The 21,959-nt window shown below is 44.0% G+C and overlaps 1 protein-coding gene, 1 long non-coding RNA gene and 1 other non-coding gene across 31 annotated transcripts in view; 1 reads left to right on the top strand and 2 right to left on the bottom strand.

Moving 5' to 3' along the window:
• Positions 1-1,205: 1,205 nt before the first annotated feature.
• On the bottom strand, positions 1,206-1,314 carry LOC147995020 (U6 spliceosomal RNA). Its single transcript, XR_015687298.1, has one exon. It is a non-coding gene; the product is annotated as a U6 spliceosomal RNA (small nuclear RNA).
• Positions 1,315-9,041: 7,727 nt separating this feature from the next.
• LOC147995019 (uncharacterized) lies at positions 9,042-21,288 on the top strand. Its single transcript, XR_015686947.1, has 3 exons — positions 9,042-9,109; positions 20,709-21,069; positions 21,176-21,288. It is a non-coding gene; the product is annotated as an uncharacterized LOC147995019 (long non-coding RNA).
• The window catches only part of Setd5 (SET domain containing 5), a 77,695-nt gene continuing 73,097 nt past the window's right edge, over positions 17,362-21,959 (bottom strand). For 27 of the 29 annotated variants that reach the window (XM_087656821.1, XM_087656830.1, XM_087656833.1 and 24 more), the window contains 3 exons: positions 20,918-21,051; positions 20,416-20,504; positions 17,362-19,952 (listed from right to left, as the gene is read on the bottom strand). In XM_087656821.1, the coding sequence (XP_087512947.1) occupies positions 19,344-19,952; positions 20,416-20,504; positions 20,918-21,051 (832 nt within the window). In that variant the 3' untranslated portion in view covers positions 17,362-19,343. 29 annotated transcript variants of the gene reach the window in all.

Here is a 21,959-nt window from a genome sequence, read left to right as displayed (position 1 = left end):
ACTGAAAGCAGTGTGGGGAAGGTGAAGCACAAAATGTGATGTGTGGAAGGGTCAGAGATGAAGCTGGGGGTCAACAAAGGTCTGAAAAAGCTCAGAGTTAAGAGTAATGGAAGATTGCTTAATTATCTGGGGGAAGGTAGACCAGGGTCTACCCTGGCTGGCCTGAAACTTACTGTTTGGACCAGGCTAACTGGGAACCCAGAGGTCTGTTTGCCTCTGTCTCCCAAGTATAGAAATTAAAGGTGTACACCACCACCCCTGACAGGAATTGTTTGTCTTTTTGAGACACGGTCCTGGTGTGTAGTTCTGGCTTGACTGAACTCAGAGCAATCTTCTGACCTGAGTTGGTGAGTGCTGGAGTACAGTCGAATGCCACTGTGTCCGTTACATTTCTCTCACTGTCATACCAATGTGACCAAGGTAACTTGTAGAAGGAAGAGTTTATTTGAGGCCTCTGGCTCCAGAAGGTTGGAATACATGACGTCAGAGCAGAGCAGGTGGAGGAACCTGGGGCAGTTTCTAAGAGCTTAGAGCTTAGACTGCAAGCTGGACACAACACACTAGGAGTGACAGGACTTTTTGGAAATCTTTAAACCCCACCTCCAGTGACATACTCTGTCATCGAGGCCACAGCTCCTCCAAACAGGGACCAAGTATTCAAATACTGATGACTTAGAGGAGCCAGCTTTACCCAAACCACCACCGCTGCCTGCCATGACCAGAAGCATCTTAAACAGGGCTCACATTGTCAGGAAGGTTACTTTGGTGTGGTGATAATGAATGGGGCCAAAGGCAGTATTTTGGGAGGCTGGAGAGTTGGCTCAGTGGTTAAGAGCACTGGCTGATTCTCCAGAGGACCCAGGTTCAATTCTCAGTACCCACATGGCGACTCACAACTGTCTATAATTCCAGATCCAGGGCATCTGACAGACATACATGCAGGCAAAACACAAATGCACGTAAAAATAAATACAAATTTGAAAAAATAAAAATAATTTAAAAAAAGAGGACAGTTTTTGGATTGAGAGATGGCTCTGTAGGTAAAAGTGTCTACTGTTAAGCCCAATGACCTGAGTTGGATCCCTAGGACTCATATAGCACAAGGAGAGAACCAACTCCCAAAGGTTGTCATGTGATCTTCACCTGTGTACCGACCGTGGCTATGCCCTCCCCTAGATATAGATAGATAGATGTAAAAAAAATTATAAAATATGGAATGCTTCACAAATCTGTGTGTCATACTTGCACAGACATCATGCTGCTCTCTACATTGCTTCAAGTTTAGTAGATGTGCAGTCAAAGTTTGGATGACACAATTTAAAGAGGATAAGAGAGAGCTAGGCACCTGGGGTTAAGTGAGGTCAAGGCAGTAGATCTGGGAGAGGGAGGGAGTTCATGCTCTGGAGTGGAGCTGAGGACACTTGGCAACTTGTTTTGAGATAAAAGATAACAGTGTCAGTGACATTGAGAAAGACAAGGAGTTTGAAAAAAAATTTTTTTGAGGGACTAGAAAGATTTGCTAAGATGTCAGGAGACTTGTCTGACTAGTTGGTATGTGGGAGGCTCCCTTGACAGATTCAGGCCATGGGCAGCAGCACACAGGTCATAGTGGCAACCAGAGGTGTAGATGGGTCTACCCAAGGTGACTGCACAATGTAGAGAGAGCTGTCAGGGGAGGACAGAAGCTGCCTGGTGCAAAGACTGGTCAGAGGAAGAGATGCTCACAGAGAGAACAGAAGCATGCTAATTCATGAAGAACCCCAAGTGTACTGCTGTGGAAACCAGAGATGAGCAGAGAGGTCCAGCATTAAGGGGCTGGTGATGAGACCACCAGTGAGTTGGTAGAAGCGTTGGGGACAGTCAACGAGAGATTTTTTTCAGGGCAAGAGCAGTTGGGCCTGGCAGAGGAAGAACTGAGTGCTTCATGTTCTGCTACATAGACCCATGACCCAGTCAGGGATGAGGACCAGCTTTTTACCAGGAGGATGCAACAGGGTCTCTAAATCTGTGGGTGTTTTCAAAGCTCACAGGTGTGAGGAGGACTGTGAAAGGGGCCAGCTCTGTAGGAGTGGAAACCAGCCCAGAGTGCAGAGGTGGGGGCTGAAAAGAGGTCCTTTTGGGTTAGAGTTGGATCCCTGGCCTGATGAAGTCTATTTTCTTAGTGAAGCAAGAGGCTGGGATAGCAGTGGAGGTTAGAAATGGATGCTCAAGTAGCTAAGTCTGAGACAAGGTCTGGCAGGTGGCCATGGATCTGCCATAGTCCCAACTAACAGGTAGGAAGGCCAAGAAGGGAGCAGGTCTGCCCTGAGATCCAGAGTGGGTGTTAGACAAAGAGGGCCTGGAAAGAGGCTCATGGGAGGGGAAAATGGAGGAACGAAGACTCTCTCTCTCTCTCTCTCTCTCTCTCTCTCTCTCTCTCTCTCTCCCCTTCTCCCCCCCCCCGTGTGTGTGTGTGTGTGTGTGTGTGTGTGTGTGTGTGTGTGTGTGTGTGTGTGTGTGTTGTAAACTTTTTCAGGACAGGATTTCTGTCCTGTAACAGCCTTGGCAGTCCTGAACTTGCTCTGTAGACCAGGCTAGCCTAGAACTAACAGAGATCTGCCGAAAGGTGTGCACTATCACCACCCGGGGACTGAGGTTTCTGTGAAACAGAAGGAAGGACAAGAAGATTGTGAGGACAGACCCTAGATGGTCATCAAATATTCCCAGGAAAACTTTGAGAGGAACCTGTAAACAGTTTCCCCCAGTTGGCCTGGAGGGCAAGGCACTACAAAGCAGTCTAAGGATGTGAAGGCTTGCTAGAGAATGAAAAAAATAAGGTGATGAAAGGGTCTAGAGCAGGGATTCTCAACCTGTGGGTCAAGGACCCCTTTGAGTTAAAGGACTTTTTCACAGGGGTCACATAAGACCTTTGGAAAGCACAAATATTTACATTATGATTCATAACAGTAGCAAAATTACAATTATGAAGTAGCAATAAAAATAATTTATCACGGGGGGGTCACTACAAATGAAATATTGCATTAAAGGGTCGCACAGCACTAGGAAGGTTGAGAATCACTACGCTAAAGGAAGTAGTAAAAGACCCAGAGCCTCGGGAGGGAGGGTATTTTAATCTTGTGGACAAGATGCAACTGTCTGGGAAATTTAATGAGAACCTCGACACAACCAGATGAGAGGGATTAAGTAGTTATTTAAATGGCCTATAAGGATGAGGTGGTGTGTGTCTTGCAATCCTATCTCTTCCCACAAGGGAGGTAGAGGCAGGAGAATCATGAGTTCAAGGTCATCCTTGGCTAGGAGGAAGGATGAAGGAAGTAAGCCTCACCTACATGAGACCTACCTCTCCCTTCACACACACACACACACACACACACACACACACACACACACACACACACATACCACCCACACCACACACACACACCACACACACCACCCACACACACACACCACCCACACCACACACAGACACACCACACACACACACACACCACCCACATCACACACCACACACACACACACACACACCACCCACACCACACACACCACACACACCACACACACACACACACACGAGTGTGCGCACACACGCATGCACGCACAGTCTTCAGTGGAAGTGAGATCCTAATAAAGCCAATGGGTGAGATGAAGGGGGTAAGGTTTATCTATAAAGGAGAAGGGTGTTCTGAAAACATAGCAGAAAGGCCGTGAGAGAGTGACACGGGAGAAGTGGCTGCAGGGCAAGAATGGCGTGGGGAGCCAAGATAAAAAGCACACATTCACTGTGGGAGGTCAGTCCTGTGGTGAGACACATGAACGAGGGTAGGTTGATGTTGGCTGCTGCAGCCTTAATGGACAGATTCTGACTGCAGGATTTACTGTGTGGACTGGAATGTCTTCAAATTCATTCACTCACTCAACAAAGCACTTAATGAACATCCACCCTGGTCAGGCGTCTAGGCTATACATAACACTTGTGTGTTCATCAATCACCTCACACCAATTCCTAGTGCCTGTCACTAATTAAGCATTACAGAGATACAGCATAAAACAGACGTACAAGTTAATGAGTTATAATATAACCTTCAAAACACCATCAAAGAGAATCCTGTTAGACACCCCAGAAAAGGTTGGGTACAGATAGCCACCAACTTCTTTGTGCTGTTCAAGAACGAACGGCCTCAGCATTTTCTTCAGAGTGACTGTGGCTTGACTTGTACGGTAATCGCTTCCCCAGTATTTATGTTTCCTGTTTATGCTTCAACCAAAACTCTGAAAAATACAGCTTGTCCCTTTTAGAAATGAACTATCTTCCTCTACTTATGAGACCAAGTATCCAAAGTGGTCTTTGGCTGGCTTCCCTCTTGCTGGGTAATTCCTCTTACGTTTCAAAAAATATTGATAACGTGTGTTAATACCTTTGTGAGTTTCTGTGCACAAAGTGTATGTAAGAGCACCAAGATGCTGGAAGAGGGTGTCAGATGCCCTGGGGCTGGAGTGACAGGCATTGAGACACCATGTGGGTGCTGGAACTGATTCCAGGTCCTTTGGAAGAGCAGTAAGTGCTCTGAATTGTTGGGCCATTTCTCCAGGCCTGATTTTTACTTTTGTCTGTCTGCTTGGTTGGTTGGTTGGTTGGTTGGTTGCTTTTTTGAAAAAGCCAGGTATGGCTATGGTGTTCTGGTTGGCCGAGAGCTCTCTGTGCAGATTAGGTAGGTGTATTATTGGCAGTGATTTTACTGCCTTTGCTTGCCAACTGCTAAGATGATGGTGTTCAGTAGTATGTGAAGATTCTCTTGCTGAGTAGTTCGTTGCGTTTTGCCTTTTTGAAATTTCAGGCACATTGGTACCTGAACATCGATGCTTAGTCAAACTCAAACGTGTCATGTGTTTTACATTTTTTATTCTGTGTGTTTAGGTGTTTGGCTGCATGTATGTTTGTGCACCACGTGTATGTCTGGTGTCCACATACGCCAGAACTTCAGATCCCCTGGAACTGGAGTTTACAGATGGTTGTGAGCCACAATGTGGTGCTGGGAATCAAACCCGGGTCCTCTGGGATAGTAGCCAGTGCTCTCAACCATTGAGCCATCCCTCTAACTGCTGATATCCACATTTTAATGACTTCTCGATAGATTTTTCTTTTGAATCAAAAGATTATATAAATTCTGTTGTCAACATCTGCTGATACTTATTGTTAAGATCTTAAGTTCATCATGGGAATATTTCCATGAAGGAGAGCTTATACATTCTTGTAACTGCTGACATCTTCTGTACCAGTTTCAAAAACCTAAGGCTAGAAGATGATTAGAGATGGCTCAGTGGTTAGAAGATGACTAGAGGGATTGCTCAGTAGTTAGAAGATGACTAGAGGGACTGCTCAGTGGTTAGAAGATGACTAGAGGATCGCTCAGTGGTTAGAGGATGACTAGAGGGATGGCTCAGTGGTTAGAAGATGACTAGAGGGATTGCTCAGTGGTTAGAGGATGACTAGAGGGATGGCTCAGTGGTTAGAGGATGACTAGAGGGATGGCTCAGTGGTTAGAGGATGACTAGAGGGATGGCTCAGTGGTTAGAGGATGACTAGAGGGATGGCTCAGTGGTTAGAGGATGACTAGAGGGATTGCTCAGTGGTTAGAAGAGGACTAGAGGGATTGCTCAGTGGTTAGAAGAGGACTAGAGGGATTGCTCAGTGGTTAGAGGATGACTAGAGGGATTGCTCATTGGTTAGAAGATGACTAGAGGGATTGCTCATTGGTTAGAAGATGACTAGAGGGATTGCTCATTGGTTAGAGGATGACTAGAGGGATGGCTCAGTGGTTAGAGGATGACTAGAGGGATGGCTCAGTGGTTAGAGGATGACTAGAGGGATTGCTCAGTGGTTAGAGGATGACTAGAGGGATTGCTCAGTGGTTTAGAGTCCTCACTCACTACTCTACTGAAGGACTTGAGTTCAGTTCCTAGCTCCCACATGCCACCTCACAACTGTGGTTCTCAACCTTCCTAATGCTGAGACCCTTTAATACAGTTTTTTATGTTGTTATAACACCTAATCCTAAAATTATTTCATTGCTACTTCATAACTATAATTTTGCTACTGTTACGAATCATAATGTAAATATCTGATATGCAGGATATTGAATATATAATCTGCCAAAAGGCTCATGATCCACAGGTTGAGAACCTCTGGTCTACAGTCTAGGCTGGTCTCAAATTCAGTGATCCTCTTGTCTCAAGTGCTGGTGTAAGGAAGGCAGTCTGCCTCAGGATGTCCTGATATTGGTTTTCTGGGATTAAATCTACTAAGTATCTGTTCTAGTTTGCTTTCTGTTGCTGTGATGAAACACCATGACCAAAGCAATGCAGGGGGAAAGGGTTTATTTCAGCTTTTACTTTACAATTCATCACCTGGAGAAGCCAGGCAGGAACAGTAGCAGAGACCACACAGGAGTGCCACTGACTGGCTTAGCTAGTTTCTGACATAGCTTAGGCCAAGGGACCTAGGTATGATATAGCTCTCAGTAGGTGGGCCCTCCCACATCAATCAGTGTCTTAGGGTTTTATTGCTGTGAAGAGACACCTCTTATAAAGGAAAACATTTTAATTGAGGCTGGCTTATAGTTCCAGAGGTTTAGTTCTTTATTATCATGGAGGGAAATGTTGCAGCATGCAGGCAGACATGGTGCTAGAGAAGGTATATAGTTCTACATCTTGATCTGAAGGCAGGAGGGTGACTGAAACATTGGGTGTAGTTTGAGCATAGGAGACCTCAAAGTCCGTCCCCACAGTGACACACTTCCTCCAACAATGCCACATCTACTCTAAGAAGATCTTACCTCCTAATAGTGCCATTTCCTACAGGCCAAGCATTCAAGCACATGAATCTATGGGGCGGGGCATTCCTATTCAAACGACCACATTCCATTTCTTGGCCCACATAGGCTTGAAGCCATAACACAATGAAAAATTCATTTAGTCCAACGTCAAAAGTTCCATAGACTCAACAATTTTTAAAGTCCAAAGTTCAAAGTCTATTTTAAGATTCATGCAATCTATTATCTGTAACCCCCTATTAAACAAGAATAAGGAAATACTGGATCAAAGCAAGACTGAAAACTAGTTGGACAACTCCAAACTCTTCATCCACATCTGATGTCAAAATGTTCCTCAGCTCTCCAACTCCTTTCAGCTTTGTTGACTGAAACACACTTCATCTCGGGCTGGTTCCACTCCAGAGTTTTCCTCAGCAGGTATGCCATGGCTCTGGCATTTCTAACATCTTAGGGTCTCTGAGGCAGCCCAGGTTTAACTTTCACTTCATGCCATGGCCTCCCTAGGCTTCCATGCAGGGGCACCCCTGCCATACAACTGGCTTCAGTAACTTTCCTGTTTTGCTGCTGGCTGAGGCTGGAGCATGGCCCCCTTGTTCAATTCCATCTTCACCAGATTTCTGGTTTCCTTCACTGCCTAAGGTTGGGTATTCTGGAACTTCCTCTGTAGACCAGGCTGACCTTGAACTCAACAGATCTGCACTCTGTCTCCTGAGTGCTGGGATTAAAAGTGTGCAGTATCACACCTGCACCTAACCTTTCTTCAATCCTTTGACACAGATTGGAAGTTTAGCTGGGTGGGGCTTGTCCTGGTCACCACTCCCTTTATTCAACATCTAGCTTTTCTTTAATCTACTTATCTCTTTGAACACAGGATTTAGCCACATTCTTCCTGATGCCTTTTTCATTATAGTCTTTATAAACACGACTGCTTATAACCACAGGCTGTTTTGAAATCTCTACTGCCAAGGTAAAGCAGCTACATTTTTCAACAAAATATCACTGGGGCTGGAGAGATGGCTCAGCGGTTAAGAGCGCCCGACTGCTCTTCCAGAGGTCATGAGTTCAATTCCCAGCAACCACATGGTGGCTCACAACCATCTGTAAAGAGATCTGATGCCCTCTTCTGGTGTATCTGAAGACAGCTACAGTGTACTTATATATAATAAATAAATAAATCTTTAAAAAAAAATATCACAAGAATGGTCTCTAGCCAACATACTAAAATTCTTGTCCTCTGAAACTTGACTCAAGCCACACAGTTCAAATCACCCTCAGCATCATTGTTTTCTATGTTCCTACTAGGATGGCTGGCTGAGCCTCACTTAAAACATTCAACTGCTTTTCTTCTCTCTTTCTTTTCTTCCTTCCTTCCTTAAAAAGATTTATTTTGTGTATGTGAGAACACTGTTGCTGTCTTCAAACACACCAGAACAGGGCATCAGATCCCATTACAGATGAGGTTGTGAGCCACCATGTGGTTGCTGGGAACTGAACTCAGGACCTGTAAAAGAGCAGTCAATGCTCTTGACCACTGAACCACCTCTCCAACTCAACTGCTTTTTCTTAATTTCTTTCTTTCTTTTTTCTTTTTTTAAGATTTATTTATTTATTATATATACACTATTCTGCTGGAATACAAGCCCATAGGCCAGAAGAGGGCACCAAGATCACATTACAGGTGGTTGTGAGCTACCATGTGGTTGCTGGGAATTGAACTCAGGACCTTTTGAACAATAAGTGCTCTCAACCACTGAGCTATCTCTCCAGCCCTCAATTGCTTTTCTAATCCACAGTCCTGAAGTCTACATCCCTCAAAACGGAGGCATGGTCAAGCCTACCCTGGTATCAAATTGTCTTGTTTTGGGTTTTATTGCCACACCATGGCATGGCAACTCTATAAAGGAAGTATTTTAATTGAGGCTGGCTTATACTTTCAGAGGATTAGTCCATAATTATCAAGGCGGGAAACATGATATCATGCAGGCAGATATAGTGTTAGAGGAGTTGAGAGTTCTACATCCTGATCCAAAGGCAGGAGAAAAATACAGTGTGCCACACTGGGTGTAGCTTGAGCATAGGAGACTAACAAAGCCCACCCCACAGCAACATACTTCTTTCAACAAGGCCACACCTACTCCAACAAGGCCATACCTCATAATAGCGCCACTCCCTAGGGGCCAAGCATTCAAACAGCTGAGTCATAGACAAGGAGGCCATACCCATTCAAACCACCACTATCAGCCATCAAGGAAATGTCCAATAGACCATGCCCACAGGTCAGTCTGATAGTGGCAACTCCTCAGCTAAGGCTCCCTCTTCTCAGGTGACTCTAGTGTGTTAAAGTTGACAAAAATTAATCACGTATGTATTTTTTCCTAATTTGTAGCTTCAATTATCTTAGGACAGTTTTCTTCAATGGCAGCTTTTGTTGTTCTAGCGTCTCTTTGGTGCTTCTGTTCAAATGCCCAGGACACATACAATGGTATCTGTGCTAGCTATCGTTAGTACTGTCATTTAAACAAGCTTTATTTAAAGCAGTTTTAAATTCGTGGCGAAGACGATGGGAAATGGTCCTCATATTCCTAACCCAATGCAGAGCCATCCCCATCAGAGAGCTTCCTGAACAGATGTGGTGGTTGGAATATGCTTGGCTCAGGGAGTGGCCCTATTAGGAAGTGTGGCAATGTTGGAAGAAGTGTGTCACTGTTGGGGTGGGCTTTGGAGTTCTCATCCTATACTCAGGCTCTACCCATTTTGGAAGAAAGCTTGCTCCTAGCTGCCTGAGGATGCCAGTCTTTCCTGGCTGTCTTCGGATCAAAACGCAGAGCTCTCAGCTCCTTTTCCAGCACTATGTCTGCCTGTAGGCTGCCAGACTTCCTGCCATGATGATAATGGACTAAACCTCTGAATTGTAAGCCAGCCCTGATTAAATGTTTGTCTTTATAAGAGTTATTTTGGCCATGGTGTCACTTCACAGCTGGAAACCCTAACTAAGATAACAGGACTACTCAGCTCACGTGCTATGACTGATAAGCCTACACTAACCTTTTATTATTACATGAAGTCAACAGTTCACGTTAGGACTTCATGTCTTACATCCCATGAATATTGAGAAAGGTATGACACATATCCACTTGTGCATCAAACAAACAGTTTCACTTCCCCCAAACTACTCTCATCTCTCCCTGTCTCTCAACACCTCATCTTTTCACTGCCAATGCACCTTTCCCAGAATATCATAGATGGAACCGGACACTGTAGCTTTTCAGATTAGCTTCTTTCACACAGTAAAATCCCAGCCCTTGGGAGCAGAAGCAGGTGGATCTCTGAGTTCAAGGCCAGCCTGGTCTACAGAATGAGTTCCAGGATATCCAGGGCTTTATAGAGAAACCAGTCTTGAAAAACAAACACATTTAAGGATCTTCTCTGCATATGACTTCTAACAGATCATGTCTTCTTCCTGGAACTTGAGGTATGATTAAGAAACTACATATTCTAAATATGTTTTACATACATATACAGTCTGAGAGTTAACACATTCATCACATTTCTTATTTTATTTTTGTGGTGAGAACATTCTAAGTCCCCTCCCTAAAACAAATTCCAAGCCTCCATTTGTATACTGGGTCTGGATAACCTACTTATATTGTCTGTTGACCTCTGGCAACCACCCTTCTGCTTCTGACTTTGACTTTTAGACTCCACATGTAAGTGAACTCATGCAATGTTTGTCTGTGGCTGGCTTTTTTCACTTAACACGCTGTTCTAATAGGTAGGATTTCCGATTTGAAAGACTGAACATTGCTATGATCCCTTTCTCTTTTGTATAGACCTTCACCTAGCCAACTTTATTATGTTCTTTCTGATGCAAATGGAAATTTTATTTCTTCTGTGGGTTAAGTTACTGTGTAGAAATGTAACTTATGGGCTGGAAAGATGGCTCAGTGGTTAAGAGCACTGACTGTTCTTCCAGAGGTTCTGAGTTCAAATCCCAACAATCAAATGGTAGCTCACAACCATCTATAATGGAATCTGATGCCCTCTTCTGGTATGCCTGAAGACAGCAACAGTGTACTCATATAAATAAAATAATCTTTTTTTTTTTCTTTCTTTTTTTCTTTTATTTTTTTCGGAGCTGGGGACCGAACCCAGGGCCTTGTGCCCTACCACTGAGCTAAATCCCCAACCCCTAAATAAAATAATCGTAAAAGAAAACGTAACTTATTTTTGTAAGTTGGTTTGTTTTTGTTTAGACAGGGTCTCATGTAGCCCAGGCTTGCCTCAAACTTGCTTTGTAGCTCAGGATCACTGTGAACTGCTTCCCTCTCCCAATTTTTGGATCACAGGCTCATATAACTTTGATTTTGTATCTTTTTTTTTTTTTTTTTTTTTTTTTGGGAGCTGGGGATCGAACCCAGGGCCTCGCGCTTCCTAGGCAAGCGCTCTACCACTGAGCTAAATCCCCAACCCCTTGATTTTGTATCTTATTACTTCATTGTATTTGTAAATCTTGACACCAGGCTGGAGAGATGGCTCAGGAGTTAAGAGCACTGACTGCTCTTCCAGAGGTCCTGAGTTCAAATACCAGCAACCACATGGTGGCTCACAACCATCTGTAATGAGAACTGATGCCCACTTCTGGTGTGTCTTAAGACAGCTACAGTGTACTTACATGTAATAAATAAATAAATCTTAAAAAAAAAGATTTAAAAAAAAACCCAAAAAACCTGACACCATTTTGTTGAATCTTTAGAGGTTTCTGTATATAAGGTCAGATCACCCTCTCTGCACCAATATGTAGTCCAGGTTGGCCCACAACTCAAGATCCTTCTCACTTAGCCTTCCAAGTGCTCAGATTATGAGTGTTTATTGGTGTGCTTATGTTGAGCATAACATAAACCCCACTTGATTGGGATGCATTATTATTCTACTAATATACTGAATCCAGCTTGCAAACGCCTCACTTGGTATGGGAAGATGATGCATTTTCCAGGAAATTGACATAATTACAAAGTAAATGCCCTCCAGAAACGAGCCTGTGTTAGCCTCCCTGGGATTTATTTTTCTTAGTTATTCTGTATGTGCACAGTGGTACTTCATGGCTTTAGTTTCCAAGTCTCTCAGGATGTATGCTGAACACCTTTCCATACATGTTACTTGCCATGTGCATATACAGTGTTTGTTCCGATCTTTTGCCTGTTTTAGTTTTGTTTTTCGAGACAGGGTTTCTCTGTATAGACCTGGCTGTCCTGGAACTCACTTCTTAGACCAGGCTGACCTCAAACCCAGTGATCTGCCTGTCTCTGCCTCCCCAAGTGCGGGAAATAAAGGTGTGCACCACCACTGCCTGGCTTATCTTTGCCTGTTTTTAAAGAGGAATGCTTTTTCCCTGTTTGGTTTAGGTTTCTTTGTTCATTTTGGATTAACAGCCCTTTATCAGATAGCTTTTGCAATTCTATTTTCCCATAGTTCCTGGACAATGTCTGCTTCAGAGAACATGTTTTGTGAAGTCCATCTTGACAGTCATTTTTTTCATGGTTCACATCACTTACTGATTTAAAGCTACCTTCAGATTGGAGAGATGGTTTAGTGAGTTTAGGCACTTGCTGCCTACTCTGATGATCTCAGGTCAATCCTTGGGATCCACACGGTGGAAGGAGGGAACCGACTTTTGCCAACTCATCTTCTGACCTCCACATGTGCACAGCGGACATACATGGACATACATGTGTGCACACACACAGCAGAGAGAAATGTGGAAAATAGCCACAGTTATGTAAGGTTTCCCGATCTCGTTTCCACCTCTGCAGTGTGAGCTTTGCAGGTGTGCGCCCCCATACCCAGCTCTCCTCTTTTTTAGATTGATGCAGTTATCGCAGAACCATTTGGTGAGACAACTGTCTCTTCTTTGCTTTACATCTTTTTAAAGGTCAGACGAGCACACTCGTGATGACTTCTGGCTTCTGTCCTGTTCAGTGATCAATCTGCCAACTGTTTCATACTAACTCATACCAACGAACGCCATCATTTTTATAGGTGATAAAGTTAGGTCGTAGATGGCCAGAAATAACCTGCCAGAGCCTAACTTAGACTGCACTGATTAATCTATAGGATAGAAAAACTGCCATCTCCACCACACTCTGCCACTCTACCACTGTACACAAAACACCTTATCCCGCCAGTACATGAATTCTTTGATTTCTTTACCCATATCTTATGATCCCATGGATCTTCTATCTCCTAGTCGGACTTCTACCTACACATTTAATTTTATAAAAGAATGTAATTTAAGTGTATAGGTGATATTCTCCAAGACCTTCAGTGAAGTTCTTGAAGTTACAGATGATACTGGATATCCAGATGCTCCTCAAGTTAGGAGAGCTTAACTTAGGGCTTTAACTTCACAACATTAAACAACTATCCCATTCTTCATTTTCAGATGGCATTAAATTACACTAGGCAGGGGTTGGGGATGTAGCTCAGTGGTAGAGTGCTTGCCTAGCAAGCGCAAGGCCCTGGGTTCGGTCCCCAGCTCTGAAAAAAAGAAAAAAGAAAAAAAATTACACTAGGCATCTGACACTTAAGGCTAATGTGAACATCCTGAGAAGGGCTATGGTAGGTTAGGGTGACCTATGATGATCATTTGGTTAAGGGTATTAATAACATTTGACTTACACTACTTTCAACTTATATGTATGGGAAATTTCCCTGCATACTCTTTCTGTGTACTGCAGACTTGAAATACCCACAGAGGCCAGAAGAGGACGTCAGACTGCCTGGGAGTTACAAATGGTTACGTGTCGCTGCCCAAGTGCTAAGAATTGAACTGGGGTCCCTTAGAAGAGAAGTGCTCTTAACCTCTGAGCTGTTACTCCTTTTAATAGGAGTTAAGTTTGCTTACACTTGGAGAAAGGAGGCATGATATGACAAGATTTCCTCTCAAATTTGGGGGTACTCTCCTTTTTGGAATGTGTGTAAAGAACTTATAAAATATACAGCCTAAAAATCTGAGTAGTGGGAAAGCCAGCAGTCGGGTGATTTCTAGTAACAGTTTGGGCCCACAGTTTTCACATTTTCCTTGGTAGCAGTAAAATTTCAAAAAAAAAAAAAAAAAAAAAAAAAAAAAAAAAAAAAAAAGATGGATCTTTCTAAATTTTAATTTAAAAATTAGAAATGTGGGTTGGGGATTTAGCTCAGTGGTAGAGCGCTTGCCTAGCGAGCGCAAGGCCCTGGGTTCGGTCCCCAGTTCCGAAAAAAAAAAAAAAGAAAAAAAAAAAAAAACCAAAACAAACAAACAAAAAATTAGAAATGTGAATCCTCATTACATGTTACTAAAATGTCCATGATGACCGATGACATGGGCAGTAGGGCTAGGCCAGTGTTAGGAATGTGTGTGGCTCCACCATGAGACTAGTTTACACCATTAATATTGCTCAGCTTTGGGACTGGAGAGATGGCTCAGCCAATAAGAGCCCAGGCTGCTCTTGAGGATCAGAGTTCAATTCCAAACACACACATGGTAGCTCACAACTGTCTGTAACTCCAGTTCTAAGTGATCCTGTCCTCTTTTGGTCAGCACACACAGAACAGGGACACACGCTCACACATGCATGCAGATATTTAAAGCTCAGCTTCAACTTTTACCATGAGAAACAGGGCATCCGGTAACACAGGTGGCACTCGATAACAGCAGATACACCAATTGCCAATAAGAAGAGAACTGTTCTACCTTCTGATTTTGCATACAGAAGGTAAGCTGTCAGTGATTAAGTAAAAACACCTTTCATGTCTGTTAGGAAACACATTTATTCACAACAGAAGCCATGAAGCATGCCTCAACACTGCATTTCAGGTCTCATTTTCACCTTCCAGGGTCTGGCCTGATTCTTTCACAAAATTATGATAAATGCTACAATGAACGCTTGTTTTAAAGAGAGAACAATAACTTATTTTCCTCTTACCTGTGAGGCAGAATTAAGTGGTGGATTGTGACAGGTTATTTTATATATTCCTTGAACATCCACTCCAAGATACCCTAGGAATCCTTAGCTTCTAAGTACTTTAGGAACAATACGGTTACCATGTTTGAATATCTTACACATCAAAACACAGCTGGTTAGAGGCACTGAGTAAACTTCTGCCAATCAAATCCACTGCCAATTTCCTGCTGTGTAACTGCAATTTACACAGCAGTACCTGATTTCAGGTATTTCTTTATCTCTAGCACTGACATCTTAACAGGTGAGGGTTCTCTAGAGTATCAGGGTTATAGAATGAACCTCTTATAGAAAGAAAGGGAATTTATTAAAATGACTTACGGATAAAGTCCAGCTAACCCAACAGAAAGTCCAAGAATCCAGTAGTTGCACACTCCACATGGCTGGATGTCTCAGCAGGTCTTCAGTGTACCCTGGACTCTTGAAGAAGTAGGCTCTAGTGTCAGTCAAAGAATGGATCTGCTAGCAAGGCAAGGGCAAGTAGGCAAAGAACAAAGCTACCTTCTTCTATATCCTTACAAGCTTCTGGCAGAATGTATTGCTTGTATTAAAGATTAAAGGTATGTCTTCCTGCCTTAAGTTCCAGATTAAAGACATGCCAATTAAAAGGTGTTCCTTCCTACCTCAAAGATCTGGATTAGAAGTAGATATTCCTTCTTCAAAATAAAAGCCTCTCACAAGTGTGCCCTCCAATTTTGGATTTAGATAATCCCAGATGTAGCTAGGCTGACAACCAAGACTAGCCATCACAACAGCCACTGCACTGTTCGCTCAGATTGCTGCTATTGTCTGGAAACTGTTTTCTCAGTCTATTACTTTTTCCCTTGACAGGATCAAGACAATCTTAGCGAGTCACTGTAAGAAAACAACAACCAGGGTTGGGGATTTAGCTCAGTGGTAGAGCGCTTGCCTAGCAAGCACAAGGTCCTGGGTTCGGTCCCCAGCTCCAGGAAAAAAAAAAAAAAAAAAAAAAACAACCAGTAAAACATACTGGTAGATCATGCCACTTCTCCCCACTGCTGGGAATATGGACCCTCATTTAGGGGACCATAAGCTACAATCTACAAACCACATCTGATTTGCCACATACCTGTTTCTAGAAGTGCTGGTCACATACTGTTTACAGTTCCCAAGAGCTGAGTAAGGTAACAAATACCACGGCTTCCCCCATCTGCTCTAGTCCACCAGTAACTGGACTTTCAGCCAGCCCCTTTGCAGCTCCATCTCAATCTAACCTTCCCTGATGGAGCTTACATTTTCTGAAGGAAGTGGCATTACTAGAGTCCCCCACTCCCCAGACAGTAAGGTCTCAAGTTTCAGTGTCAACTCCTTGGAGACTTTTCCTGACCTAACAAATAAGCATGGCCCTTTCAACCACAGTGACCTGTCCAGAAAACACTGAGGTGGTTTCTTTCTTTCTTTCTTTTTTTGGTTTTTTTTCGGAGCTGGGGACCGAACCCAGGGCCTTGCACTTCCTAGGCAAGCGCTCTACCACTGAGCTAAATCCCCAACCCCACTGAGGTGGTTTCTAATGGGGAGAAAGTACATACCTTAAATCACCTAGTTTTTTGGCTCTGTAGTGTGACATTGTGGTTTACAAGTGTGTTGTAGGCCTCACAGATAGCTATCCCAGGATACATGTAGCACGCAGGGGCTTGGACGATCCTAGCTTTGTTAGCACCATCTAATAGCACCAGTCAGTAGCCAGAATGCTTTCCTTTCTTCTATTTGGCCTAAGCACGGTCCTGACCAAGGTCACAGAGCTGCTTCCCAGCCAGTTTCACCTGGTATTATTGGCCTTGATACTTACCATTGAAGACAAGTGTTGTTTCTTTTTCATGCAGGCTCAGTGTCAGGGGATTGCTTGTTTGTCCTGGGGTGCTTTTCCAAGGTATTTGGGGGTGCTTCAGTGTCTTGGGCTGCTGAGAGGCAGGTGACAGTTGGTGACAGTTGGCTTATTTAGACTGGGGTGTCCTCCAGTGATATGCACTTAGTTCCAAAGCTGCTGTTGGGGTTTGGAAAGAGTGGGTACTTCCACCTAATGCTTTTGGTGTCACCATGGGTAAAAACAAGTGTAATAAACTCGAAGTGTATATTAAAATTACACACTAGTGTTTCTCTCTCCCCTACACATAAGTTCTAGGAGAGAAAAGATCTTGCTTTGTTCAGACACATTTCCATTTTAATCAGCATGATATCCCTTTACCACGAATAATGGCTGGCATTGCCTTTAAATGAGAAACACCAATGTATAGCTGCTGAGTAAATTACAAACACCAGGACACTATTTCAAGTCAAGTCAGCTTCCAGAGGTGTGTTCTAACAGTGCAGGTTTGCATCAACACTGGCCTGGTGTCAATCACAGATGGCCAGAGGAGGGAAGACAAGTCGGGATTTCTGGTCCCATTCTAGGCAGAACTCCACTAACAGCAACCCAGGACAAGGATCCACCCTGTCTTTGGTCAGGAAAGGTTAAAGCAGGGAAAGTGATGTTGCAGAACTGAACAAATACATTCTTAACATTATGATGATTATGGTTAAGAATTTTATTATCAAAATTATTACATCTCTTGTGAAAGTTCAAATGTTACAGCAAGGTGTAAACACTCCACTTGAGGAAGAAGCGGTGCTCCTTCCCTTCCAAGAGCCCCCCTCCCCCCACCCTCCCCCCCAGAGGTCTGGTCTTGACAGCACCCTGCCCACACAGAGTGGCTGGGGTCTCTGCACGTGCCAGGCAGGGTGAGGGCCGCCTGCCCGCTGGCCTCTCCCTTCGGCTTTTAGCCAATGGGAGAATGCAAACCCCAGCCCAAATGGAGAGACATTTACATACGTTTTATATAATATACAAAGAAACCGGCATCCCAGGCAACATGATTTCCACTCCCAATGCTCTCCCAGACTGATGGGTTTGTAGGGAAAACAACAAAAAAGTACTATGCTGAAGGTTCAGCATTAAAAACAAATAAAAACAAATAAAACCAAAACAAAAAAAAATTCTCCCCTCATTTGAGCAAACACCTGATTTCAATTTTGAAAAGTGAAATTTTGTAACAGTCACACACAAAGAGAGAAGACTGTGCATATGATAGTTGTAGGTCAGGGCAGAAAGAAGGAGATGAAAGAGTCTAGGGAATGGGAAAGAAAACAATTAGAGGTAAGGAGGGAGACTCACAGTATATCTTGTCCAAAAGAAGTACGGTCCACTGCAGCACCAGGGATCACACTGTCATACACTCACTACCCTACCATGGTTATAGCTGAATACAAAATTAGATAAATAAAAACACGCCAGGTATTACAGTAAACAAGTGAAAGAAATAAGCTGGCAACCATATGGAATTTAAAAAGATTGTGTACCCCACCTGGGCTGGCTTCAGGGCTCCTCCAGGGGTGTACAACAGGCACAATGCACTGATGGGGAGAAGCCAGTCTGCTCTTTGTCTCTCATACAGAACAGTGTTAGGGGTATGGGTGACTTGTTAACTCTCTCACCTGCCCACTGTCATATAAGCATCCCCCATAGAAACGTGGGGCAGGCCCCACACACAATCACAGCCCTGTCGGTGCCACTCCGCAACCCTATCTGTCCCATTCTTACCCTGCAGTCATGAGTGCATGCTTTTCAGTCATGGAGGCCATCCTGCTCTTAGGACAGCAACTCCTGATTAACTGGGAATAGGAAAACTAAAATCCAAAGATTACCCAGACCACTGGATGCTTCCTAAAGTGGCCTGCCTCACTTCTCTACTTACTTCACAGGGTAATCACTAAGCTGTGAAACAACTTGGAAAGGAGGAGTGGATGGTAACAGCTGGAGCCCAGTCCATCCCAAATCTGCTCCCAAATACCCAGGAGCTCCTCCTCTCAGAGAGCCAGGCAAGCCTCAGTCAGAGTAGGCACCCAGCATTCCTCACCCTGCCCATTTCCTGGTGGCTATAAGACAAAGGTAGGGCACACTCCAGGTGGACACACCTTGACCATGCATCTGCTTTAGGAATGGTTGTCTCACAGTGGACATTTACATACCTACCTTTTTTTTTCTTAAGTGCATAAAACCCTAACACTACTCGGATGGCTTGGGGCTTTAAGATTGGCTCTTCCCACTTTTTTCTTTTGAAAAGAAAAAAAAATTATTATTTTTTTTTATTGAAAAAGATGTCCTTACTGCACAAGTGACTACAGGCTACAGGCAAGGATGGGAGACATAGGCTTCAACACAAGTCATTGCACTTAGAACCGTCGTTACTAACCGAAACACCATCTGCTTGTTAACAATGTACCCTTAACAGCAGGGAGAAACTTCTTCATAGTCTCTGCTTCAGACAAGATTTACATCTTTCTCCAAGGCCAGAGGCCAGTCATGACCACAAGTCTCATTTCTTGCTGACCAGACCCATTCCTCTGGCACCTTGTACCCCTCTTCCCCAGCAATATGCTCGGCCTTGATTCCAGAGGCAGCTGGAAGGAAGCAGCTATGGGCCCATTAAGTTCAGTTTGCCCATATCCAGAAGCCCTAGGAAAGTCCTGTCTGAGTCTTGACTCCTGACCCTTGCAATGGCTGGAGTCGGTACTGGTGTACACCCCCACTCCCACGATGTGGGTAGTGCTGTGAACTGGAAACCGCAGATACCCTGGAGGCCTGGTAGGCAGCTGACTGCCCAGCACTGGGCAGACTGATAGTCCGTAAGTCTGATGGCAATGACGACCTAGAGTTCTGAGGAAAGGAGGTGGAACTCAGAGTTCCTGTGCTGGACTGAGAAACCGAGTCTGAGGTCGGTGAGTCTGAGGGGCCCTGTGGGGTAGGGCTAGCAGCACTCGAAGAACAGCTCCTCCTTGGAAGATTGCTGCCAGTGCTGTTTCCAGAATGCGGCTGGCTGCTGTAATACCCTGGAGTCCCCGTAAATGGGGCCAACGAGTCTGTAGACACAGGGTGGGCAGGGCTGGGGTAGGACGTGGAAGAGAGGGATGATTCCGAAGAACCATGAGAGGGAGGGTTTCCAGGTCTCAGTGCAGTAGTTCGATAACTGTATCCTGGAGATTGGGTGGGATGTCCTCTAAAGGGGGATGAACTCTGCTGAAGGAGGCTTTGTGATTCTGTCCTCGGACTGTCACACTGCAGGAGCTTAACAGAGTTGGGAGGAAAGCATAAGGAGGTTAACTCTGTCCCTTCAATAACTTGAAGTGCTCGTAACATTCTACTTTGACTCTGAACATTAGCATGTATGTGCTGTAACAGTAACATGGAGGAGAGAGGATAACCAGTAGGAAAACATTCTTTCCTTCCACTGTGTGGGTTCTGGGGATTAAACTCAGGTCATCAGGCTTGATAGCAACTGCCTTTACTCACTGAGCCATCTCATTAGCCCGCTCCTCCCCCCAAACATTTTAATGGGTACCAGAAGCAGTACCAAATGGCAGTCTCTGATTAACGCATTTGCTTTACTGAGATCCCTGAGGTAAGCAGATGACTTACAGGGCTGCACTACGCACATGTTAGCAGCTGACAGTGTTATCACGACTATGCACACAGCATCTAAACTCCACAGGCACTTCTCTCTCTAGAGCCCAGAAGTTTCTTGACTTACCTGGTAGCTATATCTGGATGGGCTGTAAACAGTTGCTCCTTTAGAGAGTGCTGAGCTTAATGGCTCTGGGCCTTCTCCATCTGCAGGGTCTGGAAGGCATTACAAGAGTTAACTTGACTTCTTAGAATACATAGGAAATATATATCATTCAGTCAAATCATCAATACATGCTGATCTCTGTGAAAAAATGAGCGCAGCATGCCAGAAGGGCAAAGTAAGTGGTTAATTATGCGCTAAATTTTAAATGCCTCATCTTATTCTCGTCTCCTTCTTTCTCTTCATCCTTCATGAAGGTGGAGCTCCGCAACATTGGAGATGAGAGTTACAGAAAAGTATCCCTTGGGAAGAGAGCAGACAAAGAGCAAGCAATGCTAGATCTCGTGTATACTGTAGCCCAAAGAGTAAGACTGAACTGGAAGCTAGCATAAAGCAGAACCCAAGTATGTCAGAAACTGATTCACTTTATCCCAACATTTGCTGTGAACTGCAGACCTTCGCTCACCTGACTCTTTCTCTGTGATGTTGCTCTCCCACGTGGGAGATGGCTCTCCCTTTTGGGCAACTCTCACACTGCTTCGAAGAACCTTAGGGATGCTACCTCCTTCTCGGAGTCGTTCAACTGATGTAGGAACCATCCTGCAAAGGTACCAGAGTGTAAGTTTAAGCCACGGGAATAGAGGGTCAAGAGTCTGAAACAAACAACCATGATAAACATGGTGCAGCACAGACTCTTAAACCATCCTCACATTATTTTCTTCAGGACCTACTGAAAACAAGGCATTACCTCTGCTTCAAACGAGGTAATGTGTACAAGGAGGGGCAGTGAGAAAGCAATCTGGGAAAAGTAGAATAAAGATATTAACTTCTTTTAAACTCTCTTTGAATGTGAAATTCTTCCTCTGAAGACTTTTAGACTTTAGGATTTTTAGAGATTAATAAATATAATACTTTGGGACCTGTGTCGTCTTCCCCAGGGTCACTGTAAGATCCCATGCTCAAGGATCCCTGGAGCTTACTGGCTCTGGATTAATCAATGAGCTCCAGGTTCAGTGAGAGATCCTGTCTCATAAAATAAGGTGGGCTTGAGGCTCCAAATGTATAGCTATCCCACCTCTGAAAAAAGAACAGAACGAGTGCTGTACCCTTAGCTGTGATACATATGTATAATCCTAGCACTCAGAAAGCAGAGGCAGGTGGATCAAAGAGTTCAAGGCCAGTCTGGGCTACAGAGACCTTGCTTCAAAAATTACAAAAGAAAAAACAAAGCAAAACTATCTCATTCAATCCTGAGAACTTGTCATGAATATTGCTGATTTTTCATATCTTCTAAACGAGACAAGTCTTTTCAGAGCATCTTGCTGCTCTGTATATACTAGCAGCATGGGACAGTTCCTTTTGAATTAGAGGAGCCTAGACTTGGCAAGATGGTTCAGTGGTAAAGGTCAAGTCTAAAGATCCGAGTTCAACCTCCAGAACCAACATAGTGGCAGGGAAGAACAGATTCCTTTGAGTGTTCTCAACCTCCATATGCATGTATGAGTGAC

Source organism: Rattus norvegicus, chromosome 4, assembly GCF_021556685.1.
Source record: "Rattus norvegicus strain SHRSP/BbbUtx chromosome 4, alternate assembly SHRSP_T2T, whole genome shotgun sequence".
Classification (NCBI taxonomy): domain Eukaryota; kingdom Metazoa; phylum Chordata; class Mammalia; order Rodentia; family Muridae; genus Rattus; species Rattus norvegicus.
This window is presented reverse-complemented; position numbering and strand designations above follow the sequence as displayed.